At 44.8% G+C, this 22,094-nt stretch overlaps 1 protein-coding gene across 1 annotated transcript; it reads left to right on the top strand.

Annotated features, from left to right (window-relative positions):
* Positions 1 to 138: 138 nt before the first annotated feature.
* LOC309546600 (uncharacterized protein) lies at positions 139 to 18,964 on the top strand (the record flags this gene model as incomplete). The annotated part of the gene is given in 5 exon segments (XM_082246345.1): positions 139 to 1,879; positions 14,275 to 15,056; positions 16,369 to 16,876; positions 17,585 to 18,836; positions 18,838 to 18,964. Coding segments are annotated over 5 exon segments (4,410 nt in total).
* Between the last annotated feature and the right edge of the window lie 3,130 nt (positions 18,965 to 22,094).

Below are 22,094 nucleotides of genomic sequence, written 5' to 3'. Positions count from 1 at the left end.
ACACGCCCAAATGAAAGAGATGCTTGGAGTATATGGATGCTAGAATCATTGAACAGGGCAGAGGGAGGGAATGTTTTTGCTTTGGGATTTAAGGAGAAATCTTTCCAAGCAACACTTCAATGTAGGGACAAGCAGAAAATGGCACACCAGTCACAACCCCAGAGTAGTGACAGTGATGAACAGGGGGAAGATGAGGATTTGTCAGGATTAGGGCCTTATGCAATCGCCCGGTCCTTGTTAGAAAAATACTCAAAAAATGATATGAATTGTCATCTTTCAGCAGATGGTAAGAAGGGAAAGCCACAACTTGCTGCTAAATTTGACACCCCAGTTAAAACCCTGGATGAATCACAGAGAGACTTTTTCTGTGAAGCACTGAAACAAAAGGAGAGGGACAGCGCAGCAAGACAGGGGAACGGAAGGCTGACATTAAGGGAGAAAAGTCTCCCCAGTACCAAAGATCATTTACCGTCAGAAGGGGTACTTTCTTCCCCTCTGAAGGAAGAACCTCCCAAATACAGTAATCCTCCATTTACTGACTGCAAGCCAGCATTTTCCCCTAGACAGCATGTAAAGAGCAGTGCTGCTGCTGAAAGCAACACTGACAGTTCTGGTACTGGGTACACTGCCTATGTACCTTTATGCCCCCGAGTGACTACTAGTACTCCACAGCAAGGACCTGTGTGGTGTCACTCTAACAGGGAAATGGTAACACCCAATGTGGGCACACCTGTATACCCTGGAACAGTTAATGCCACCCTTCAAGACGCTTTTCAGTTAGATAAAGTGCCACCACCTGGCAGCAACAATCTTTCTCAGTCCTATTGGAATTCTGTGGCACAACCCCAAAAGACCAATCAACAGGTAATATCTTTTTCAGATGACATATCTGTCTATCCTGTAAGAGAGCAGGTCGTTTATGATTATAATGGGAGATCCACTGGAAAGATGACACATCACGTACCGTGGACTCCCTCTGAGATGAAGGGATTTCTGAGTGTTATCCCCCATCCAAGGACTGATCCCATTAAATTTGCGAAAGAGCTGCTAGACATCCAGGCGAGCTACAATGCAAATTGGGGTGATATGCTTCAAATAATGAAGAGGGTTTGTGGAGACGGGGACTTTGATGAAATCCTTAGTAAAACTAATATTCCAAAGACCCTATATGTTGACTCCAGTCATCAAGGGTGTATACTCACTAAGCAATTGGCACAACTGATTAAAACAGTCTATCCTCCCCAGTCTTGGACCAAGGTGTCAGGAGTGACCCAAGGACCAAAGCAAGATTGTATGACTTACTACAATCACTTTAAACAAGCCGTGGAATCGGCTGGTGGGGACATCACTAACAGTGCCCTATCACCTGTTTTGATACACAGCTTCATTACTGGGTTGAGAGGAAAAATTAGGGAAAAATTGATGACCGCAAATCCAGACTGGAGAGATAAGCCCCTCTCTTCTTTGTTGTCACTTGCAACTGCTATTGAAAGGAATATAGCTGATTGGGAGTCACAGAAACACCAAAGGATCTGCATTGTACAACATGAACATTTGAAACGGCAAAACACATCCCTAAAAGATGCGCTAGAAACAGCCAAAAGTGATATCAGTACTTTAGAAGTTTTTAAGTCAAATTCTGATGCTAGCTACCGTCACCTAGTAATAGAAAACCAGAGATTACAGGAAGAAGTTCATCAGCTGTTAAAAAGACTGAAGGATGCAGAAAATGAAGTAAAATCATTATCTGTCAGCTGCCAGGAGCAGCTTGCTCAGTCTTCAAAAAGGGTGGATAACAAAGCAACTGATTTGGTCATGTCCGAATTCATTGGGACACCCACACCTAATGTTTGTACCAATAGGGATAAATCCATGGAAGGTAGGAGTTCTCAAAAAATTGCCCCTATATCTTGTAAAGTATTTGAAAAAGCGTCTAATCCAGTTGGAACCTTTCCAGTCGTAGCCATCGAACATTCTCAGTCATCTAAAACGAAGCCTAATGTTAAGAGACGCTGTACAACTTTAGATAAGATAAAATGTTATGCATGTGGACTATTTGGCCACATAGCTCGATTCTGTCTATCACGTCCCATTGAAAACGTAGTGAAACAAAATCCATACAGGACAACGAGACGTGATTTTGAAGTGTACTCCGCGCGCTTTGCAACATGGCCTAGGTGTAATAAGTATGAACAGCCTAGATCATGGGTCCCATTCCAAAATCCTAAATTAGAGAATGCGTCCATACAGGATGAGAATGAGGAAAAGACTTGGGATGGGTCCTTGAAAGAATTTCAAACTTACAAAACAGATTTTAAGGAATTGAAAGGGAGACGTACAGGTTATTATAGAAAACATGCCGGTATTTGTGGTGTCTAGAGTTTGTCTTTAACCTAGCTAATTGTGAGAGTAAGTTTGGTTTGTGAAATAAATGAACTATATATGTTGTGTGCTCTGAAGTTTTTTATCACAGTTGCTGACAGCCCACTGACCCCCCTCTCTTCTAGTCAGATCTGTGAGTGTATTGTCATGTAAATTGCCTGGTAATTCATTAAAGTGAAAGGTGAAATCTCTGTAATAGTGAATTGAGATGTGTATTCACTAACATGTGTTTTGTTTTCCAGAGAGACAGTTCTAAAGAGTGTCATTGTGAAGTATTATGATTTGTGAATAAATGGTACCATCTAAATATTTTTTTTTACGAGCTGCTCATTTTTGACCATGGTTAAAAATTTTTTTGGGGGGAATTAATGGTATACCATAAAACAAAATCCACGTGGTAATTAGTTTGAGCTCAACAATTTTTGGTATTTGAAAAAGTGCACTGTTACAAAACAACTTAGGAAAAATGTTTAAGTCTTTCTTTATGGAATGGAATGTATTGTATAATTGTGTGTTTCATATGCTAATTTTTTGTTACATGTACCTAACCATCGGTTTCTTTTTAGGAGGAAGAAAAAAAAAATGTAATATTTATTTGTAGTTCTAAATTTATTGGTGTTTTATCCTTCAGATTCGATAATTGGGTTTCATGGCTTTCAGAACCAAAAGGAGATCACAGCCTTCAGAGACAACTTTATATAAAATTAATTTTTCTTTTTTAGGTTTATTTGGATGGGGCTTCTGATGTCAGTCCATTTGGCTGTTCTTGGTTCTAGACCTTGTGTAGTGTATGTTCGGATCCGACATATGTAGAGCCCTGGTATTAATGCGTTTCTTTCCTAAACTGATAAGCAAAACCAACTAGTTAAAGTCTGCTATGCCATATTTCCTCTGACAATATGATTGGTCATCTTCAGTATTACTTAGGTTCTATAGATGAGAATTTGATTAGGACTGCAGTGGATAATTGTCACTCTAAATACCTATATTAGGTTGAAGAGGTGTTATGAATCTCTGTCAGTGTTACTGCATTTATTGGCCTGGGTATTTTTGAATTGTCCAGAGTTTGATTTGGAACTGCACTAGATCTGTCACAGATATGTTTCCTCTATGCCCAAAGATCAGTAGCTATGCTGATACTTGTAGCTCCATGGATCTAACTTGTAAGGGTCTGCTGTTATACCTGATATACTTGTATTTAAGACAACAACACCCTGCTGTTAAGTCAATTAGCCACACACCCAGCCAGTCCGGTCTTTTCAAACTTCGCTCATTGCCTCAGGGCGTTGGGCTAATGTGACTTTGTTCCTAGCAGTCTCTCTGTGTGTCCCCAAGTGTAATTTAATCCTTATTTCCTGCCCAGTGACACCATGCAACTATCTGCTCTTAAAGTTTTCTGTTTGTTTTTATGTGGCTTTTCGATATTGGTCGTTTGTGCCCAGTAGCAGAAGTTCCTTGAGATGGATACACATTATGCACTTTTTTTTGTTGTTCAGTTTCCTTTAGATTTACCTTTGGATAGGTGGTACAAGGGCCTGCCTGGATGCATACAATTTGAGAGTGTTTAGGTCTGACCTCATATTGTATGGTTTTGATGACTCTGAAGAAGCATTGTATGGGAAAATTGTATGCAAATTGTATGGTGTGTTGCCATCTTCGGACTTTGTGCCTTGGCTGTTCAAAGGGCCTTCACTTTTGTTATGGGTGGGCATGCTGTATTCTCCCTAGTTGGTGCCCATAGGTGTCCTTCCTCTCCTAGACTCCTTGTGTACCTTAACTAGTATTCTGTGTCCTGCATGCCAGTAAGACCAGTGCCCCAGTGCTGTACTATGCGCCTGCATTCCATGTGAGTCCTATCGGAATAGTGTAGGCAGTTTATGTTGTATGGGTGAAGGATAACATTGTCTGATTACCGGATTGACAAAGGGGTCACAAGGTGTGCAGCCTTTGTAAAGAATCAGGTGTACATGTTGAAAGGTTCATTTCAATCCGGGTATTCAGACTATTCCCATAGTTCGGTTAAAGAGAGGTTTATTGGAGACTGCAGGAGCTGGGGGCATGGCACTGGGTGCTTTAAACACTATCGACCGGAAGGTACTCAGGAACACATTGGGGAGTCTGGAACTACATGTTGGTGAAGGGGTTAGAAAATCTCACTTACTCTGTCCAGCACCCAGGTACAATGAGAGGTGTTCCAGGACCCAGGAAAAGTGTTTGCCTCTTCCTCAGTGGGACAATTTCCATTTTGCAAAGACAGGCAGGTGGGGGTAGTATCCAAGTTTACTATGAGTCATATGGATTGGTGGATGACTCCGTTCCATGGCTGTCAAAACCAGATTTGCACTGTTCTCATCCCTGATTGCAGGGACTGCACATTGTGCGTATACCTTGGTCAATTTGAGTACTATCCTATCCGACTCTACAGTGTTACACCCCAGAGTCCATTATGTTCTGATGGTTTATGAGTCTGGAAAACCTCAAATGATTGATATTGACGGGTGCTGGAGAAAGGAAAGTGTTGTGATATGTCAAAGGAAATAAGACAGAATCATGAGTGAGCAATTCTGGCACAGGAAGGGGTCATGTATCATAGATGCCCAGGTATTGTCCCAACCTTTCCTAAACAAAGTTAAAATTATTTGAGACCAGGGCACTGGTGCTTCTATCAAATATCTAGTGATGCACTGTGTTCAGCATCAGGTTAAATTGTACTCAGCAGGGTACACTACCTCGGGGATCTATTGCACATCTTCTCTTGTCCTTGGCATGGATATAGCAGGAACACCTGGACGTACCCCTATTACCCCAGAGAAAATACTTCATATCAAACATGACATCCCTTTACATCTGCAGAAACTTCCTTTGGGATTTGGGGCAGAGTTAAAAGTTTGGTAGTTAGACATTGGGCAACAGGATTTGAATAGCGCCCGCAGTTTCTGCCATGCGTTAAGAGAAGGGCCCTACTTAAGGGATTAATAATCCAAGGGGAGGCGGATGTACAAAAAGATAATAGCTGCAGGGGGAAATGATCTGATGGAGTTGGCTGAGGTAAAGTTCTTGGTGGAAGCAGAGTAGGCTTCCCTGAATAAATGAGTTTTCAGGGATCACCTAGTGGTGGACGGGGAGTAGGAGCTGTCTGGACATACTGGAGAATGGAGTTCCATAGATTCTGGAGCAGTCCTGATAGTGAACCCGGGAGGAGGTAACATGGGAGCTGGAGATCAGGATGCCTTAGAAGGAGGGGAGTGGATGATTTGGGTGATATCTTGAGATCAAAATAGATTAATCCAAATATCTCAGGTTAAGTTTTTTTAATGGGCATACTGTATACAGTCCTAGGGCCACAGCTTTAGTGAACTCCACCCTGTTATTGTCCTGATCTGTGTATCCCTGTTGCTTTTCCTGATGCAATTAATAATGTGCATTACTATCAGGAAAATGAACACCAAAGCTATAAGAATGTGTACCTCAACAAGGTATCTCCTCTTGAGGAACAAAGAGGCCACTAACTCAGAAACTAATCTCTGAAAAAGCCTGATCCAATCCTGACCAGTACCAAGAATTTACAGAATTAAGAGAGGACCCTAGAACAACATACTGTATTTTTTGTTTCTGTTTTTGTTCTTAGGGAGAAGCCTCTAAATTGGAGTCAGAAAGTGCAGTCAGGTTTATCTAAATTCTAAAAAAGTATTTATTTATTTTTATCAACTTTTTTACTCTCTCCTTAATAACTGTGTACCTGACCTGCAAATTTGTACCGCTGATCACTAGTGCGGGAGAGGAGTTGCCCTTTTTGTAAAGTAGTTGCTGCAATGCTTTTTGTTTTTTTTGTTTTTTTTTTCTCCTTTTTCAGTGCAGTCAACAATAGACTCCAGGGCAACTATGTATTAGTGAATTTCTTTTTTATACAAATTTAATGCTCTGTAACTATCCGAAGTTGAATGTGTTAAATAAAAATCTTAGTTGGAGCAGCATTAAATCTGTAGTTTTTATATTTTAAAATTTTTTATATTTTTTATTTTTTTTTCATTTGTATTATCCTTCTTGTTCATTTTCATTACTTACCTATCTTTCTTCCCTTTCCTAGTTTAATATTCTAAGTTGTTCTTTTGATTTCTATCTTCTATTCTCTTAGATAATGTAACTAAGGCACCAGCCATATAATTATTTGTTGTGAATTATAACATTCTTCCCAACTCAGCTTCAAGAGTCAGGTGGGAACCCACCGAACAATATTTAACAACCATTGAAACCAGGGTATCCCTGTAAATCCAGGTCTTATGTTATTATATTTTACATCCCTCAACCTGCCTACTGCTTTAACCTGAACTCGACCTGTTAACATTATAACCCTTATAAGAAATAATCCTTAACGGCCACACAACTGCAACAATCTTGACCCCCCCCCCCCCCCAATAACTGTATTTTGACATTCTCCCTTTTCTTTTTGCATTCATGCACAACTGTCCGGAGGCCTTCCCTACCACCACCTGAAGAAGCAACAACGACCACCATGCCATAGCTTGAGACAAAGGTGCAAGACTGGACTTTCCTTAACCATGTTGAAAAGTGCCATCTTGCGGTCCGATCCAGTCTTTGCAAACATCACACAGCATTCCCTCGTTATGAGGCTAAAAGATGCCAGGATCCCGCCATCGATGTTGGAGTTCCACTATTCCAAGGCAGAGGAGTGAGTAAACATCGCTGTACATGCACTCATGGTCCGGATGTGAGTCCTCAGAGACACCAGGATTTCTATGGCTTCTCAGTCTCAAGTCTATGTTGATGTGTTCATAAGAACAGATAAGAGTTTCGTCGTGTTCAAGAAAAGAAGTGGAGGCCGCAGTGGTGGTGGGGGGGTTGGACCTTCTGGGCTGTTGTGGGTGGGTACAAATTTTTTTTTTTTTTTTAAGTTCAAAGAATGAACTTCAGGGGGAAATGTAATGGAAATATTGAATTCTAATATTTTTATATGAAATGAACATCGTATATTGAACTTTGTTTGACTCCCAATCTGTGTACCTGACAATTGTTCACAGCTAACATCATAAAACAAGCTGTGTTGTATCTAGACCGGGAAAGCTATTTTTTTTTACTACTGTTTGTATTGTAGCTAGAGGCATTATCTGAGAAGGTCTTTTCAGCCAGAACTGGCTATCTGGAAAAACTTGCTTATGGTACCTATAACTGATGCTGGGAGGGAATCACCTGTGTGGGCTGTGAGAAGGACTAAAAAAACTTGATTTAAAAACCTGATCAACATGTTAACATTGAAAGGGGGTTGGTTGGAGAGGTACATAAATATACAGCCAGAGCCCTTAAAAAATCCTCTTACTATGGGCTGAAGTCTCTGAGCACAGACCTCCATCGGGAGGTCTATGTAATGTATCACTTTTATTCTTATTTGTTTCTCTCTCCTGTAACTCTTTCCATCTTGCAATTTGTCCTATAATATTGATAGCATTTGTATTTCCATTGTAACATCATTTTTGTTATTGTATTCACTTACTTTGCGGTTCATTTTATTTAATGTTATTAGTGACAAGTTTGTCTTCTGTAATAAATGTTTTCTCTTATTTAAGCACAGTGGTTATTCATTATTAATATTCTTTTACTGCAAGAGATATAATAAGGTTGATATTGACATATAAAAAGGTGTAGATCACTTATTATATTTATAATCGCAGAAAGGATCAAAGGAATAAGTGTGGTAGGTAAAAAATCGCCATAACAAAGGGCAGAAGGTGCATTCTATGCATTAGGATAAAAAGCCTTCTGTGTGCAGCATCCCCCCTCAGCCCCCCTAATACTTACCTGAGCCCATCTCTATCCAGCGATGTCTACGAGTCCCCTGGCCGTGCAGGACTCTCCCTCCTGATTGGCTGAGACACAGCCGCAGCGTCATTGGCTCCCTCGGCTGTCAATCAAACTCAGTTAGCCAAACAGGAGAGCTAGGGGGTGGGGCTGAATGGCAGCTTCATGTCTGAATGGACACACAGAGCTGTGACTCGGCTCGGGTGCCCCCATAGCAAGCTGCTTGCTGTGGGGGCACTTGACAGGAGGGAGGGGTCAGGAGCATGGAAGAGGGACCGAGAAGAGGAGGATCGGGGCTGCTCTGTGCAAAACCAACTGCATAGAGGAGGTAAGTATAACATGTTTGTTATTAAAAAAAAAAAAAATTAAACTTTACAAATTAAACTTTACAATCACTTCAATAGCAACAAACATGTCCAGTGGGTACTGAAATATGGGTCCAAAGCATAGGCCAAAGATTGAACAAGTACAACTAATAAACCCACAGATTTTTTTTCATGCCATAGTTCTGATATCCACAAAATATTTCTAAATACTGTACCAAAATGAGGTCAAACAGAGAGAAGAGAGAAATAGAAGGAGGGAGATTTAAAAGCCCCCGCTTTACCTACAACACTTTACGACACGTGTCAAACACAACACCCGTGGGCTGAATCCAGGCCTTTTTATGTGGTCCTGGCACCTCTCCTGCAGCTCTCTGCCCCCCACCTTGTCCCTGCATTCAGCAGCAGACAGGAGAACAGAGCTCCTCCTACATTTCCTGTACCTCTCTGTGCAGCCGCAGCACCCCCTCATCTCCGCTTCCCCAGTCTCACCATTCAGCAGTCTCCAGCCCCCCTATAGTCCTCCTCCAGACCCTTCACTTTCTGCTTCCCATCTCTGCCTCCAGCTTCTTCCTGGCAGCAGCACAAGGTAAGTGGGGTGCACTGTGATGTAAGGGAGGGTGGGGGACTCTTGACTTCTGATGGTGGACGGGCTTTTCACAGCTTATTTAAGTATTGTTACTGGTGATGTTAGTGGCAGTTAGTCAGTGTCCCTCATAGTCAGTTAGTGTCAGATTGATCGTCGCACTATCACAGTCCCTTTATAAGTCCCTGATAGCCACCATTAACAGTATAAAAAAAAAAATCAGGATATATACCACAGTTTGTAGGCACTATACATTTCACACAAACCAATCAATAAACATGTATTGGGGTTTCTTTTTTATCAAAAACATGTAGCAGAATATGTTTTGTCAAAATTTTATGAAGAAATAGTTTTGTGAGTTTTTTTTTTTTTCTTATTAGATATGTTTTATTGCAGAAGGTGAAAAATATGGTTTCAAAATTTTCCACCTGATTATGAAGGGATAAAACCTTCCCGAGTGGTTATAACAGCAGATTAGTAATTACAGTGCACAGTATGTTTATGATCAGCCATAGGGAGATACATTTCTATGAGATAAGATTACAATTTGCGGTTTAGTCGTTATATGGAGTTTTATCACTCAGGATATCGGAGTTCAGACTATGCATGGAATTTACTGTAAATGACATTTTGTTTATTATGTTATATTACTGTGAACTCTGTCACTTGTTTGGTTATTTTATATATTCTGGTTAATAAGTGTGTTCTGATGGCGGGATGTTTTCAGACAGATTGGGAAAGTTTCAGAATACAGTGACTGAGTGGGGGGGGGCTGGGGGGGATTCACACTCGATGAGAATGGGGGAAACTGGTAATTTTTGTTCATTTCCCCCACTGGTTGAAGGGAAAAAAATGACTAATGCATAGGCTGCCTTACTGTATGTAATAAACTAAGTTAGTAAAAATAAAGTTAGAATAAAGAGGACTTCCTAAAACATTTCATGTGAAAATGGCTTAATGTAGCTTAACCACTTGCCTACCAGCCGCCGTAGTTTTACTGCAGGAGGTTGACTCTGTCCCGCGAAACGCCGTACCTGTACGTCGCTTCGCGAGACCGCTAATAGAGGCGCATTCGCACTGCTGGGGGTGTGCGCACGTGCCAATTGCCCACAGGGGGAGCCAATCAGCGGGTCCGGCGGCCACCATGTCCACCGTAGTTTTACTGCGGTAGGCCAACTCTGTCCGGCTAAACGACATACCTATACGTGGCTTAGCAGGACTGCTAGTAGGGGCAAGCGCACCCCGCTGGAGCTGGGGGGCCAATCAGCGGGTCTGGAGGCCGCGATGTCCGCTGGGCACTCGCGTGAAATCTTTTGCGCAAACCAATCAATATACACCTATTGGGATTTTTTTTTTACCAAAAATATGTAGCAGAATTAGACTAAAATAATGAAAAAATTTGATTTAATTTTTTTTATTATTATTTGAAATGTTATATAGCAGAAAGTACTGTAAAAAAATATTGTTTTTTTTTTTTTTATTCAGAATTGTCGCTTTTTTTTGTTTATAGCGCAAAAAATAAAAATCACAGAGGTGATCAAATACCACCAAAAGAAAGCTCTATTTGTGGGGGGAAAAAGGACATCAATTTTATTTGGGTACAGCGTCGCACGACCGCACAATTGTCAGTTGTAAACACGGCAGACCACTGTTCTGAGTTAACCCCTTCCCTGCCAGTGTCATTAGTACAGTAACAGTGCATATTTTTAGCACTGATTACTGTAGTAATGTCACTGGTCCCCACAAAAGTGTCAAAAATGTCAGTTAGGTGGCCAATCAGTCCACTGAAATGTTGCAGTCCCGCTAAAAATCGCAAATCGCTGATACATTATTAGTAAAAAAAGAAATAAAAATGACATAAATCTTTCCTCTACTCTGTAGATGCGAAAACTTTTGCGCAAACCAATCAATATACACTTATTGGGATTTTTTAAACAAAAACATGTAGCAGAATACATATTGATCTAAAATGATGAAAAATTTTGATTTTTACATTTTTTTTTATTAGAAATGTTTTATAGCAGAAAGTAAAAATATTGTTGTTTTTTTTCAGAATTGTTGCTTATTTTTTGATTATAGCGTAAAAAATAAAAATCTCAGAGGTGATCAAATACCATCAAAAGAAAGCTCTATTTGTGGGTAAAAAAGGACGTCAATTTTATTTGGGTATAGAGTCACACGCCCGCGCAATTTTCAGTTAAAATAACGCAGTGCCGTATCGCAAAAAATGGCCTGGTTATTAAGGGGGTAAAAGCTTCTAGTCCAGAAGTGGTTAAAGTAATTGTAAAGTCTTGTTTTTTTTTACATCAGTGTCCCATCGGAGTGCCTCCTTAAATTAGTGTCCCCATCGGAGTGCTCCCTTACATTAGTGTCCCCATCGGAGTGCTCCCTTACATTAGTTTCCCCATCTGAGTGCCTCCTTACATCAGTGTCCCCATCGGAGTGCTTCCTTACATCAGTGTCCCCATCGGAGTGCTCCCTTACATTAGTGTCCCCATCGGAGTGCCTCCTTATATCAGTGTCCCCATCGGAGTGCCTCCTTACATCAGTGTCCCCACTGGAGAGTGCTCTCTTACATCAGTGTCCCCATCGGAGTGCTCCCTTACATCAGTGTCCCCATCGAAGTGCTCCCTTACATCAGTGTCCCCATCGGAGTGCCTCCTTACATCAGTGTCCCCATCGGAGTGCCTCCTTACATCAGTGTCTCTTTATGTGTCCGGGTCAGAGTTCCCCTGTATGAGCCCCGGTTAAAGTGCCCCTGGTCAGAGTCCCCCTTAATAATGCGGTCAGAGTCCCCCTTAATAATGCCGTCAGAGTCCCCCTTAATAATGCAGTCAGAGTCCCCCTTAATAATGCGGTCGGAGTCCCCCTTAATAATGCGGTCGAGTCCCCCTTAATAATGCGGTCCGAGTCCCCCTTAATAATGCGGTCAGATTCCCCCTAATAATGAGGTCAGAGTCCCCCTTAATAGTGCGGTCAGAGTCCCCCTTAATAACGCAGTCGGAGTCCCCATTTAATAATGCCGTCGGAGTCCCCCTTAATGTGCCCCGATAAGAGCTGTGTTTGTGTTCTCTAATCAGACAATATTCCCATATATATATATATATAATATACACAGTACAAAATGTCAGCTTCACAGAGTAATGAGACGCCTCCTACTCTCTCCCTCTACTTATCTGCTATGTAACCCCGATGGTGTACATAGAGCCTATGTGTGCTGCTGGGCATATAACTTCTACTGTCTGATTGGTAGGTGGGAGTGGTTTATGCAAATTACCCACAGAAAGGCAGAGCTGATCACATGCTGAAGTGCCATGCTGTATTTATTCTTTGCTAATATATATATATATATATATATATTGTGCAGAATGAAATGTAAAGTATTTCATATATATGTGTATTATGAAGTACATTGAATAAAACATTTAAATGGCTTTTATTATTCATGACAGAATTCATCACCATAATGTGCAAAGGCAGTTGTTATGGGCTGGTAGCAGTGACTGCAGGCTATTCATTCAGATACGGCTGTGGGTTGCTACCCATAGTTTGGGAAGTCCTTCTCTAACTGACTCCTGCTTTTCACACCTGCCTCTTGGGGCAGGCCTTTTGGCTTGCACCAGAGGAATTTTTTATTCCGGCTGGAAGGCCTGCCTTGGTTCCTCACATGGCACCATTGCACTTTCCCCACTTCCCCTTCCCCACTTCTATGTTTTGTTTGTCTTTTTCTTTGGAGTCCGTCACCTGCACTGTCACCTTTGTTTTCTTTATTTGCACAGACTGGAGTGTGTGGGTCTTCGGGCCCTGCCTTAAGTCTTGGGAGGGGGTGGATATGGCCTTTTGGTTTAGTTTGCCCTCTCCCATGGGGTCTCCCTTCGGGGGAGCCCTACTTAGTACTCGGCGGGGGCTGTTTCGGCAGTCCCCCTGAAGAACGGGGTCTGTCTGGTTTCGGCCAGACAGACCATGAGTACCTTATGTCCCTGTCAGGAGCCTTGCGCCCCGGGGGATTGAGGTTTCGAGTCCTACCTCTTCGGAGGGAAGACCATACGTTGTCGCACACCCTGTGCTTTTTTGTGTTACTCACTTTGTGTGTGTGCACTTTTTTATGCACCGGGTGGAGTCTTTTGAGTGTGTTGCACACGCTACGGGCTTTAAAAAAAAAAAAAAAAAAGTCCTGCTCTAACTGAGCTTTTGGCTAAGATCAAGTGTAGTATCTGTTCTTATCAGTTGGTATGGAACCTGATGGTTAGTATCGGTGGGGGCCGAAATGAACCAGGGCGCTCCGGAACTACCGGGGGACTGGGAAGTAAGCCACATCAGAAAAAGTCGGATGTGTCCATTGCCTTCTGATTTGAATGTGTCTGCCCCTACCAGTTCGAAGGGAGCAATCCCACGGACAGGGCGCATAGACACTTGTTTTTTTATTAATATAGATTACTCATTTATCTAGCAGCTAGTTAACATCTAAGTTAAATAACTTTTAGAGCCAGTTCACACTTCCGCATTTGCGGAGATCGCATGTAATTCGGAGCGCACTGCTCCTAATTATATGCGATCTGATGTGTGGATGCGAGTTCAGCCAAACACTTTGTATGGCTGAATTCGCAAAGGAATCCACACCAAACACGCACAGGAGGCTTTTTTTGAGCTGCAGTGGTTCACACTTGTTCGCTTCTCGGCCTTTTGGCTAAGATCAAGTGTAGTATCGACTTTAGCCCTTAGGGGTGTCTCTGCTTTACGGCTAGGACGTTGAGAAACATTTGTATCTATCCAAGCCATTTGGTCCTTGTGGGGTACCCTCTGCTCGGCCTTGTAGGATCGTTGATTAAATTCAGCTTCACCTACTCGCTGCTATTGGGTTAGAGGCTTAGCCCCCACAAGGAACGAGGCTTAGCCCCCCACTCTGCGCTACTACCTTCGGGCAGTAGGCGCACAAGGGCCTTTTTAAAGGCTGCGAAAGAGTGAAGACGCCGAGGAATAAGAAGGAAGCCGCCGAAGTTCTCCTGAAGTGACTACCGACGAACTCCTCCGTCATGGGGAAGAGCACCGGGAAGAGAAAGCACGTCCCCGCCATTTCTGCCAAGACTCCGGGAGAAGTCGCTTCAACCTCCACCCCCACCCCGGCGGCCATTAGCCAGTCGGGCTCAGCAAGGCCAACCAGGTCCGCAGACGGGCTTCCTACCCTGGAACCCTGGATGAGGCAGACAGTGGTGCTGCAGCTGAAGGAGGTGGATGGAAGAATCCCCGACATGACCCCGGAAATCTTTGGCAAGAAAATGATCCTCGAGCAGGGGTTCAGCAAGGCGGAGACCCTGTCCGTACAGACCTTCATGAAAGGTATATTTTATATAACTTTTGTGTCCCTACAGGTCTGTAGAAGGTACTGGGAAGCGGTGAAGAATTGTGGCCCGGATTCCCCTTTCCGCAACTTTGTTGCGAATACTCCCATTCAACGGGATGAAAGGCGGGTGACGGTGTCCATGAGGAATCCCCATACCCCAGCAAAAGACATTGCTACCTACCTCCAGAGGTTTTGCATCGTGGCCAAAGACCCAGTCCGAATCCTCGATGTCAACGGCTTCTGGACAGGTAAGTGGGCAGTTTCTTGCAGGTTAAGGAGAGAGCCTTCGGGGGATCTCCAACACCTGAAGTCCCACTTCTCTCTGGGAGCCTCCGCAGGACTCCTGTACTACGCAGACATGCCCCATACCTGCCACAGGTGTGGCAAGCATGGTCACGTAAGTATGGAATGTCAGGAACCTTCTTGCAGGTTCTGTCGGGTTGCAGGCCATGAGACCAAGGATTGCCCGAGGTCCAAGACCTGTAACCTCTGCGGATTGGCGGAGCACGTCTACAGAGACTGCCCCCAGAGATCCCGGTCCTACGCTGGAGCCCTGCTCAAGGGCAGAGCCCCAGACAGCGCTGGGAAAAAGAAGCCAGGGGAAAAGACAGCGAAGGAACCGCAGAAAGCCACTGGTGAGTCCCCCCCTCCCCAGGCCCCTACCACCTCCTCCGACCCATCCCTCCCCACCCCCTCTGAGTCGGAGGTGACCCCACCTGCCCCCCCCCCCTCCCAGCCCCCCCCCGCCCTGTCCTCCATGGAGGACTTCCCCACCCTGCCCACCGCCACCCCCACCCCCACCCCCACCAGCAAAGGCCGGAAACGGAACCTAGACAGTCCGACAACTGAAGAACCCACCAAGCGGCCCACCGTGGCCCAGCAACATGATATCGCTGGACTGGACCCAGTGGTGGAGGACCTCGAGGACCTTGAGTCTGCGGGGGAAGATGAAGGAGAAATGCAGGAAGGTAAGGATCTGGCTCCCCCAGAGACTGACCTCACCCAGGACCTGATGGACAGCATCTTCGAGGAGAACGGCCTGAACCAGGACACCGGACAGGCACAAGAGGCAGTGGAGGAACCACCCCCCCCCCAGGGGAGGTAAGTTCGGCCCACCTGCTAACTAGCCCCTTTATCTCCTTTACATGATGGCAGAGATCTCCATCTTTTCCATTAATGTTAGGAGCATCAAGGATGCGTCTAGAAGACAGGTGGCGCTGACATTTCTTTCCACTCAGCAGAGTGATGTCTACATGCTCCAGGAGTGTGCCCTACCCTTCTCGAGGAGGTACACTCATCTGTCCTCCCAGTGGACCCATGGTCCCTCCTACTGGTCCGGGGGTGTCGATTGTAAGTCTGCAGGGGTAGCCATTCTTGTCAGGGGTGGTCGTTTCACGGTTGAATCCGTCCAGGAGCTCGTCTGTGGCCGTCTTTTGGTCGTAGACGGCTCGTGGGCGGGAGAGCCAGTTAGGCTCATCAACGTGTACGCCTCCCCAGATAAGAATGAGCGACTGGAGCTTTTCCAGACCCTGCGGACCCAACTCGTCACCACCAGGGCAGTAGTAATCGGCGGTGATTTTAACTGTCCGATTGAGGAGGATGGGCGCAGCTCCAGCATGTACGCAAAGCTCGACACCACGTCTAGGCTGCTCAAGGAGATGATCGCGGAGGCTTCCTTGAAGGACGCCGTGGGATCCATAGGGAAAGGTTCCGTGAACTATTCGTGGTGCCGTCCTGATGGATCCGTGCGTTCTAGGATAGACTTCGTGCTCACCTCCAAGACAGTCAGACATCGCGGGGTCTCCATGGTCCCCTGCTTTTTCTCTGACCACAGGGCCATTCACTTTCGGGGTGACCTGGGCGAGGGCTTTGCCCCCGGTCCGGGCTCCTGGAAGCTGAATGGTACCCTGCTGGAAAATGAGGAACTGCTGGAGGAACTCAGGGAGGCCTGCATTACCTGGAAGGAGGACAAGAGGTTCTTCAGAAAGGTAAGTGACTACTGGGAGTTTGTGAAAGTCAAGCTACGCAGCTTCTTTCAGGCAAGGGGACGCCAGCAAGTGTGTGCCAGGAAGAGGGAACTCAGGAGACTGCAACGTCAGATGCAGTCCCTGCAGGACCTTCACCACTGCGGCTGGGACGTTAGGCAGGACCTGGAGGACACCAAGAAGAGCCTGAAAGGACACTTCGAGGAAGAATCCAGGCACCTTGTCTTCCGTTCCAAGGTGGAGAATCTTGAGAAAGGTGAGAAATGTAACTCTTTCTTTTTCAGGAAACTTCACTCAGGACACACTCCCTTGTCTGAGCTGCGGGACGAGACCGGAACACTCCAGAAGGGGAAGGAGGCTGTGATGCAAGTGGTCAGCGACTACTACACCAACCTCTACTCCCCGAAAGAAACAGATACGGCTGAGGCCAACAGGTTCTTGTCAGGTATCACTAACCAAATTGATCCTGCAGGTATGTCGGCAATCAACGCCCCCTTGGCGCTGGAGGAGCTGCACTCTGCCGTCAGATCCTTTAGGCAAGGCAGGACCCCGGGCTGCGACGGTCTCCCAGCGGAGCTCTATGTAGCGCTGTGGGATCTCGTTGGCCCGGACCTGCTCGAGCTGTACGAGGAGATGGTGGTGGAGGGCACAATGCCTCCGTCGCTGAGGGAGGGGATGATCACGATTTTGTATAAGCGTAAGGGGGAGAGAGGGGATCTGAAAAACTGGCGTCCCATCTCTCTCTTGAACGTGGACTACAAAATCCTCGCCAAGGTTCTGGCCAACAGGCTGAAATCTGTCATCGGACAGATCATCCACCCGGATCAGACTTGTGGCATTCCTGGTCGCAGGATTGCGGACAGCCTTGCGCTTGTCCGGGACACGGTCCAGTACATTCGAGGCCGCCGGGTGCACGCGGCCCTGGTCAGTCTTGACCAGGAAAAGGCCTTTGACCGTGTCTCCCATGAGTTTATGTGCAGAGCTCTGCGCAGGTTTGGTCTTGGGGACATGTTTTGTTCGTATGTGAATGTGATGTATGATGACATTTGTAGTACGGTGTTGGTGAATGGCTGGAAAACTGACCCTTTCCCTGTTCTCTCTGGGGTCAGACAAGGCTGCCCTCTCTCACCTCTGCTTTTTGTTTGCTGTATAGAGCTCTTTGCCGAATGCATCCGACAGAACCCAGAGATCAGAGGGATCACCGCACCGGGACCGGACAGAAGGGTTGTCAAGTGCTCACTCTACATGGACGACGTAACGGTGTTCTGTGCTGATCAGCGCTCCATCGACTCGCTCGTCCAGACCTGTGAGGACTTCGGCAAAGCTTCAGGGGCAAAAGTCAACTGCGGGAAGTCGGAGATCATGCTCTTCGGAAAGTGGTTCCTGCCTTCTTCTGCATCAATCCCTTTCAGCATCAAGGCGGACTTCATCAAAATTCTTGGAGTTTGGTTTGGAGCTGAGGGCGCAGCCCTGAAGTCTTGGGAGGAGAGACTGTCCAAGATGAGACAAAAGTTTGGACTATGGAGCCTCAGAGAACTCACCATCGAAGGGAAAACACTGGTACTCCGCAGCGAGATCCTCCCTGTGTTGCAGTACCTCGCCCAGGCCTGGCCCCCCCGGGTCAACACCTGCAAGGCCATCACCAGGGCGGTGTTCCACTTCATCTGGGGCTCCAAGATGGACAGAGTGAAGCGAGCAGTCATGTTCAAGGAACCCCTCAAGGGCGGTAAGGGCGTGCCCGACATCGCAACGTTACTGGGGGTGTTCTTTGCCTGCAACTGCATCCGCAGAACTTTGATTGACAGAACTTCGGACTCTGGAGGCAACTCCATGTCCCGTTTTTTCCTCCTGCCTCTCTGGAGGTCCCTTGGATGGGACAAATGGGACAGCTCCATCCCCTACAACTGGGACACTCCTTGGTACTACTTGGACACTTTCAAGTTCATCAAGGAGCTGGGGCTGCATGGAGTTAAGCCCGACTTGTGGAAGCCAAAAACTATCTACAAGTTGATCAGAGCATCGGACATTGCTGAGACTGTTCCAGGCCTCCCTTCAGCCACTTGCAAAGTGGTCTGGAGGAATGTTTCTTCAAAGAGACTCACCAACAGGCATAAAGATCTGGCGTGGATGGCTGTCCAGGGGGGTTTGCCACTCAGGACATTTATGCATGCCAGAAACTTGTGCAGATACAGGCACTGCCCCTTTTGTATCATCCATGAGGAAACGTCTTACCACGTTTTCTGGGAGTGCTCATTTGCACAGAGCCTGTTGAGGGCCTTGGAACCTGAAATGAGAGACTTTGTCCCACAGACTGCCATCACACATTTTGCTGTGCTGAATGGACTTTTTCATGGGACTTTTTCCCAAGAGGACATTGACAACGCCTGGCGGGTGTTGTGCTGCTTTATGGTGCGCCAGAAAGCGCCTTATCCACCAGCGGGAGAGGATGTCCATTGAGGACTGTCGCAGACTGGTTCACAGTCTGCTCAGAGACTATAACCCGATGGATCTCATGGAGGAAGAGGAGGTCTGAAGATTTCCCCTTCCCCCACTCTCCCTTGTGTGTCTTTGTCCATTCAATAAAGCTTCGGGCCTGTGATTTCATTCCCCTCCCCTTACCCCACTCTCCCACTCCCCTATCACACCTGTTGCTTTTTGAAATGTAATATTGTTTGATTGATTCATGCTACGTATAGATAACGTTTCTTAGTTTCATGCTTATAGGGGTATTGCGGCGTCATGCATGATGTGATGGCTCGGGGTATCCTTACTCCGCACACCACATCAGGCATCATACCGCAGAATGAATGTATGTGATTGAATGTATTTATTAGTATGACCGGAAATGTATTGTAATGTAGTGTATTTATGCGCTGCGTCGCAGTACAGGGGAGAATGTACCCCGACAAAAGTATTGTTTTTTGTATATCTTTTATGCAAATAAAGATTACATTTTCAACCAAAAAAAGTCCTTCTCTAACTGACACCTGCTTTTCACACCTGCCTCTTGGGACAGGCCTTTTGACTTGCACCAGAGGAATTTTTTATTCCGGCTGGAAGGCCTGCCTTGGTTCCTCACATGGCACCATTGCACTTTCCCCACTTCCCCTTCCCCACTTCTATGTTTTGTTTGTCTTTTTCTTTGGAGTCCGTCACCTGCACTGTCACCTTTGTTTTCTTTATTTGCACAGACTGGAGTGTGTGGGTCTTCGGGCCCTGCCTTAAGTCTTGGGAGGGGGTGGATATGGCCTTTTGGCTTAGTTCGCCCTCTCCCATGGGGTCTCCCTTCGGGGGAGCCCTACTTAGTACTCGGTGGGGGCTGTTTCGGCAGTCCCCCTGAAGAACGGGGTCTGTCTGGTTTCGGCCAGACAGACCATGAGTACCTTATGTCCCTGTCAGGAGCCTTGCGCCCCGGGGGATTGAGGTTTCGGGTCCTACCTCTTCGGAGGGAAGACCATACGTTGTCGCACACCCTGTGCTTTTTTGTGTTACTCACTTTGTGTGTGTGCACTTTTTTATGCACCGGGTGGAGTCTTTTGAGTGTGTTGCACACGCTACGGGCTTTAAAAAAAAAAAAAAAAGTCCTGCTCTAACTGAGCTTTTGGCTAAGATCAAGTGTAGTATCTGTTCTTATCAGTTGGTATGGAACCTGATGGTTAGTATCGGTGGGGGCCGAAATGAACCAGGGCGCTCCGGAACTACCGGGGGACTGGGAAGTAAGCCACATCAGAAAAAGTCGGATGTGTCCATTGCCTTCTGATTTGAATGTGTCTGCCCCTACCAGTTTGAAGGGAGCAATCCCACGGACAGGGCGCATAGACACTTGTTTTTTTATTAATATAGATTACTCATTTATCTAGCAGCTAGTTAACATCTAAGTTAAATAACTTTTAGAGCCAGTTCACACTTCCGCATTTGTGGAGATCGCATGTAATTCGGAGCGCACTGCTCCTAATTATATGCGATCTGATGTGTGGATGCGAGTTCAGCCAAACACTTTGTATGGCTGAATTTGCAAAGGAATCCACACCAAACACGCACAGGAGGCTTTTTTTGAGCTGCAGTGGTTCACACTTGTGAGATCCAATTCTGTGCGTACTGTCAGATCGCACTGCGATATGCGATCAAACTGGGGGTGTCGTTGACATTTAATTGACACCCCCTGCATATCGCATATGGCAGTGTGAACTGCCAGAGGTGCGGATGCGATGCGGGAACACGCTGCGTATTCACAGCGTTCCCGCATCGCCCAAGTGTGAACTGGCACTTAGTATGTTTTTACCAAACAAACTAAAATTTTCTGAATATATATATATATATAGACACAGTCTTCTATTGTTTAATTTTTAAAGGAAAAAAAATGTTGCTGTCAGGAAAAGGATCATTTAAACAGAGGAAAAAACCTGTCACACTCAGCAAAGCAAATCTGCGACTGTAGAAACGCTGTTAAAGGGACATTGCCTGATTGAAATCTACCACTGTAAGTGCATTACTGTAAAAAAAAAAAAAAAAAAACGCAAAACATAGACACGCTATTAAAGGGACATTTATAAGCAAGCTGACTTTAGTAGCAAAGTACGCCTACAGAAAATCTGCGAGTGTGATTGCGAAACCTTACAAAAAAATGGAAAGTAAAGACACGTTTTGAACAGGACATTTGCAAATAGAAAGACTGCAGCGGCAAAACACGCCTGAATGAAATCTGTGACTGTAGGTGCATTACTATAAAAAAAATCGCAGAACATAGACACGCTATTAAAGGGACATTTATAAGCAAACTGACTTTAGTAGCAAAGCACGCCTTACTGGAACAAGTCTGTTTTTACAAATGTTTGACCACATATGTTCTAGCGCCCATTAATTTAACGGGCTTAATGTCTAGTGATTGTAATATAAATTGTGATATATATTTGTGGTTGTGTGTTATGTGGACAGTATGATTGTTATGTAATAAATAATGATACTATTTACCTATTACTAGTTTATGTGGACAATAGCCAGACAAAACCTCCTGAAGAAGCTATGATTTTCTAGCTAAACATGTCGAGAAAGTTTGCTTTATTGACATATGCAAACAATAATTTTATATGATGAATTTTAATATGTTAAATAAATAAACAATTTGGGAATTTTATAACATTGTCTGTAAAAAATCTTTTTTGATAGCACCTTGAAAACACAAACTGCTCTATGAGATGTTAACTAATTTTTACCAAACGTCAAACAATAAGAAGGCTTAATGTAAAAAGAGCATAACGTGTAAAAAAAAAGCACCTAATCTCCAGTCAATGGCCTTGAAACTTTGCACTACCTAAGTTCTCAGTTGCCCAAACCCATCTTATGTGTTATGGATTTTGGTTTACCACAAGGTAAATGAATGACATTAAGCTTGCTTTTTGGGGAGCTTAATGTGGCTTAACATACAAAAAAATAAGTTAAATGTTAACCAATTTTCCCCCAAACTTCACAAAATAGAATACTCTATCTATGCCAGCATATTTGAAAAAAAAAAAATCATGTCATTTGGTAAATCATATATAAAAAATATAAAAAATATAAAAATATATATAAATATATAAAAAACAAGCTGCGCTAGAAATTGAAACAGTCCATATGAATGTCCATAAATGTAAATGTAAAGTGATGACACTTGTGTAGGTACC

The sequence above is a fragment of the Pelophylax lessonae genome, assembly GCF_965119305.1.
Source record: "Pelophylax lessonae genome assembly, chromosome: 2".
In the NCBI taxonomy this organism is placed as follows: Eukaryota; Metazoa; Chordata; class Amphibia; order Anura; family Ranidae; genus Pelophylax; species Pelophylax lessonae.
This window is presented reverse-complemented; position numbering and strand designations above follow the sequence as displayed.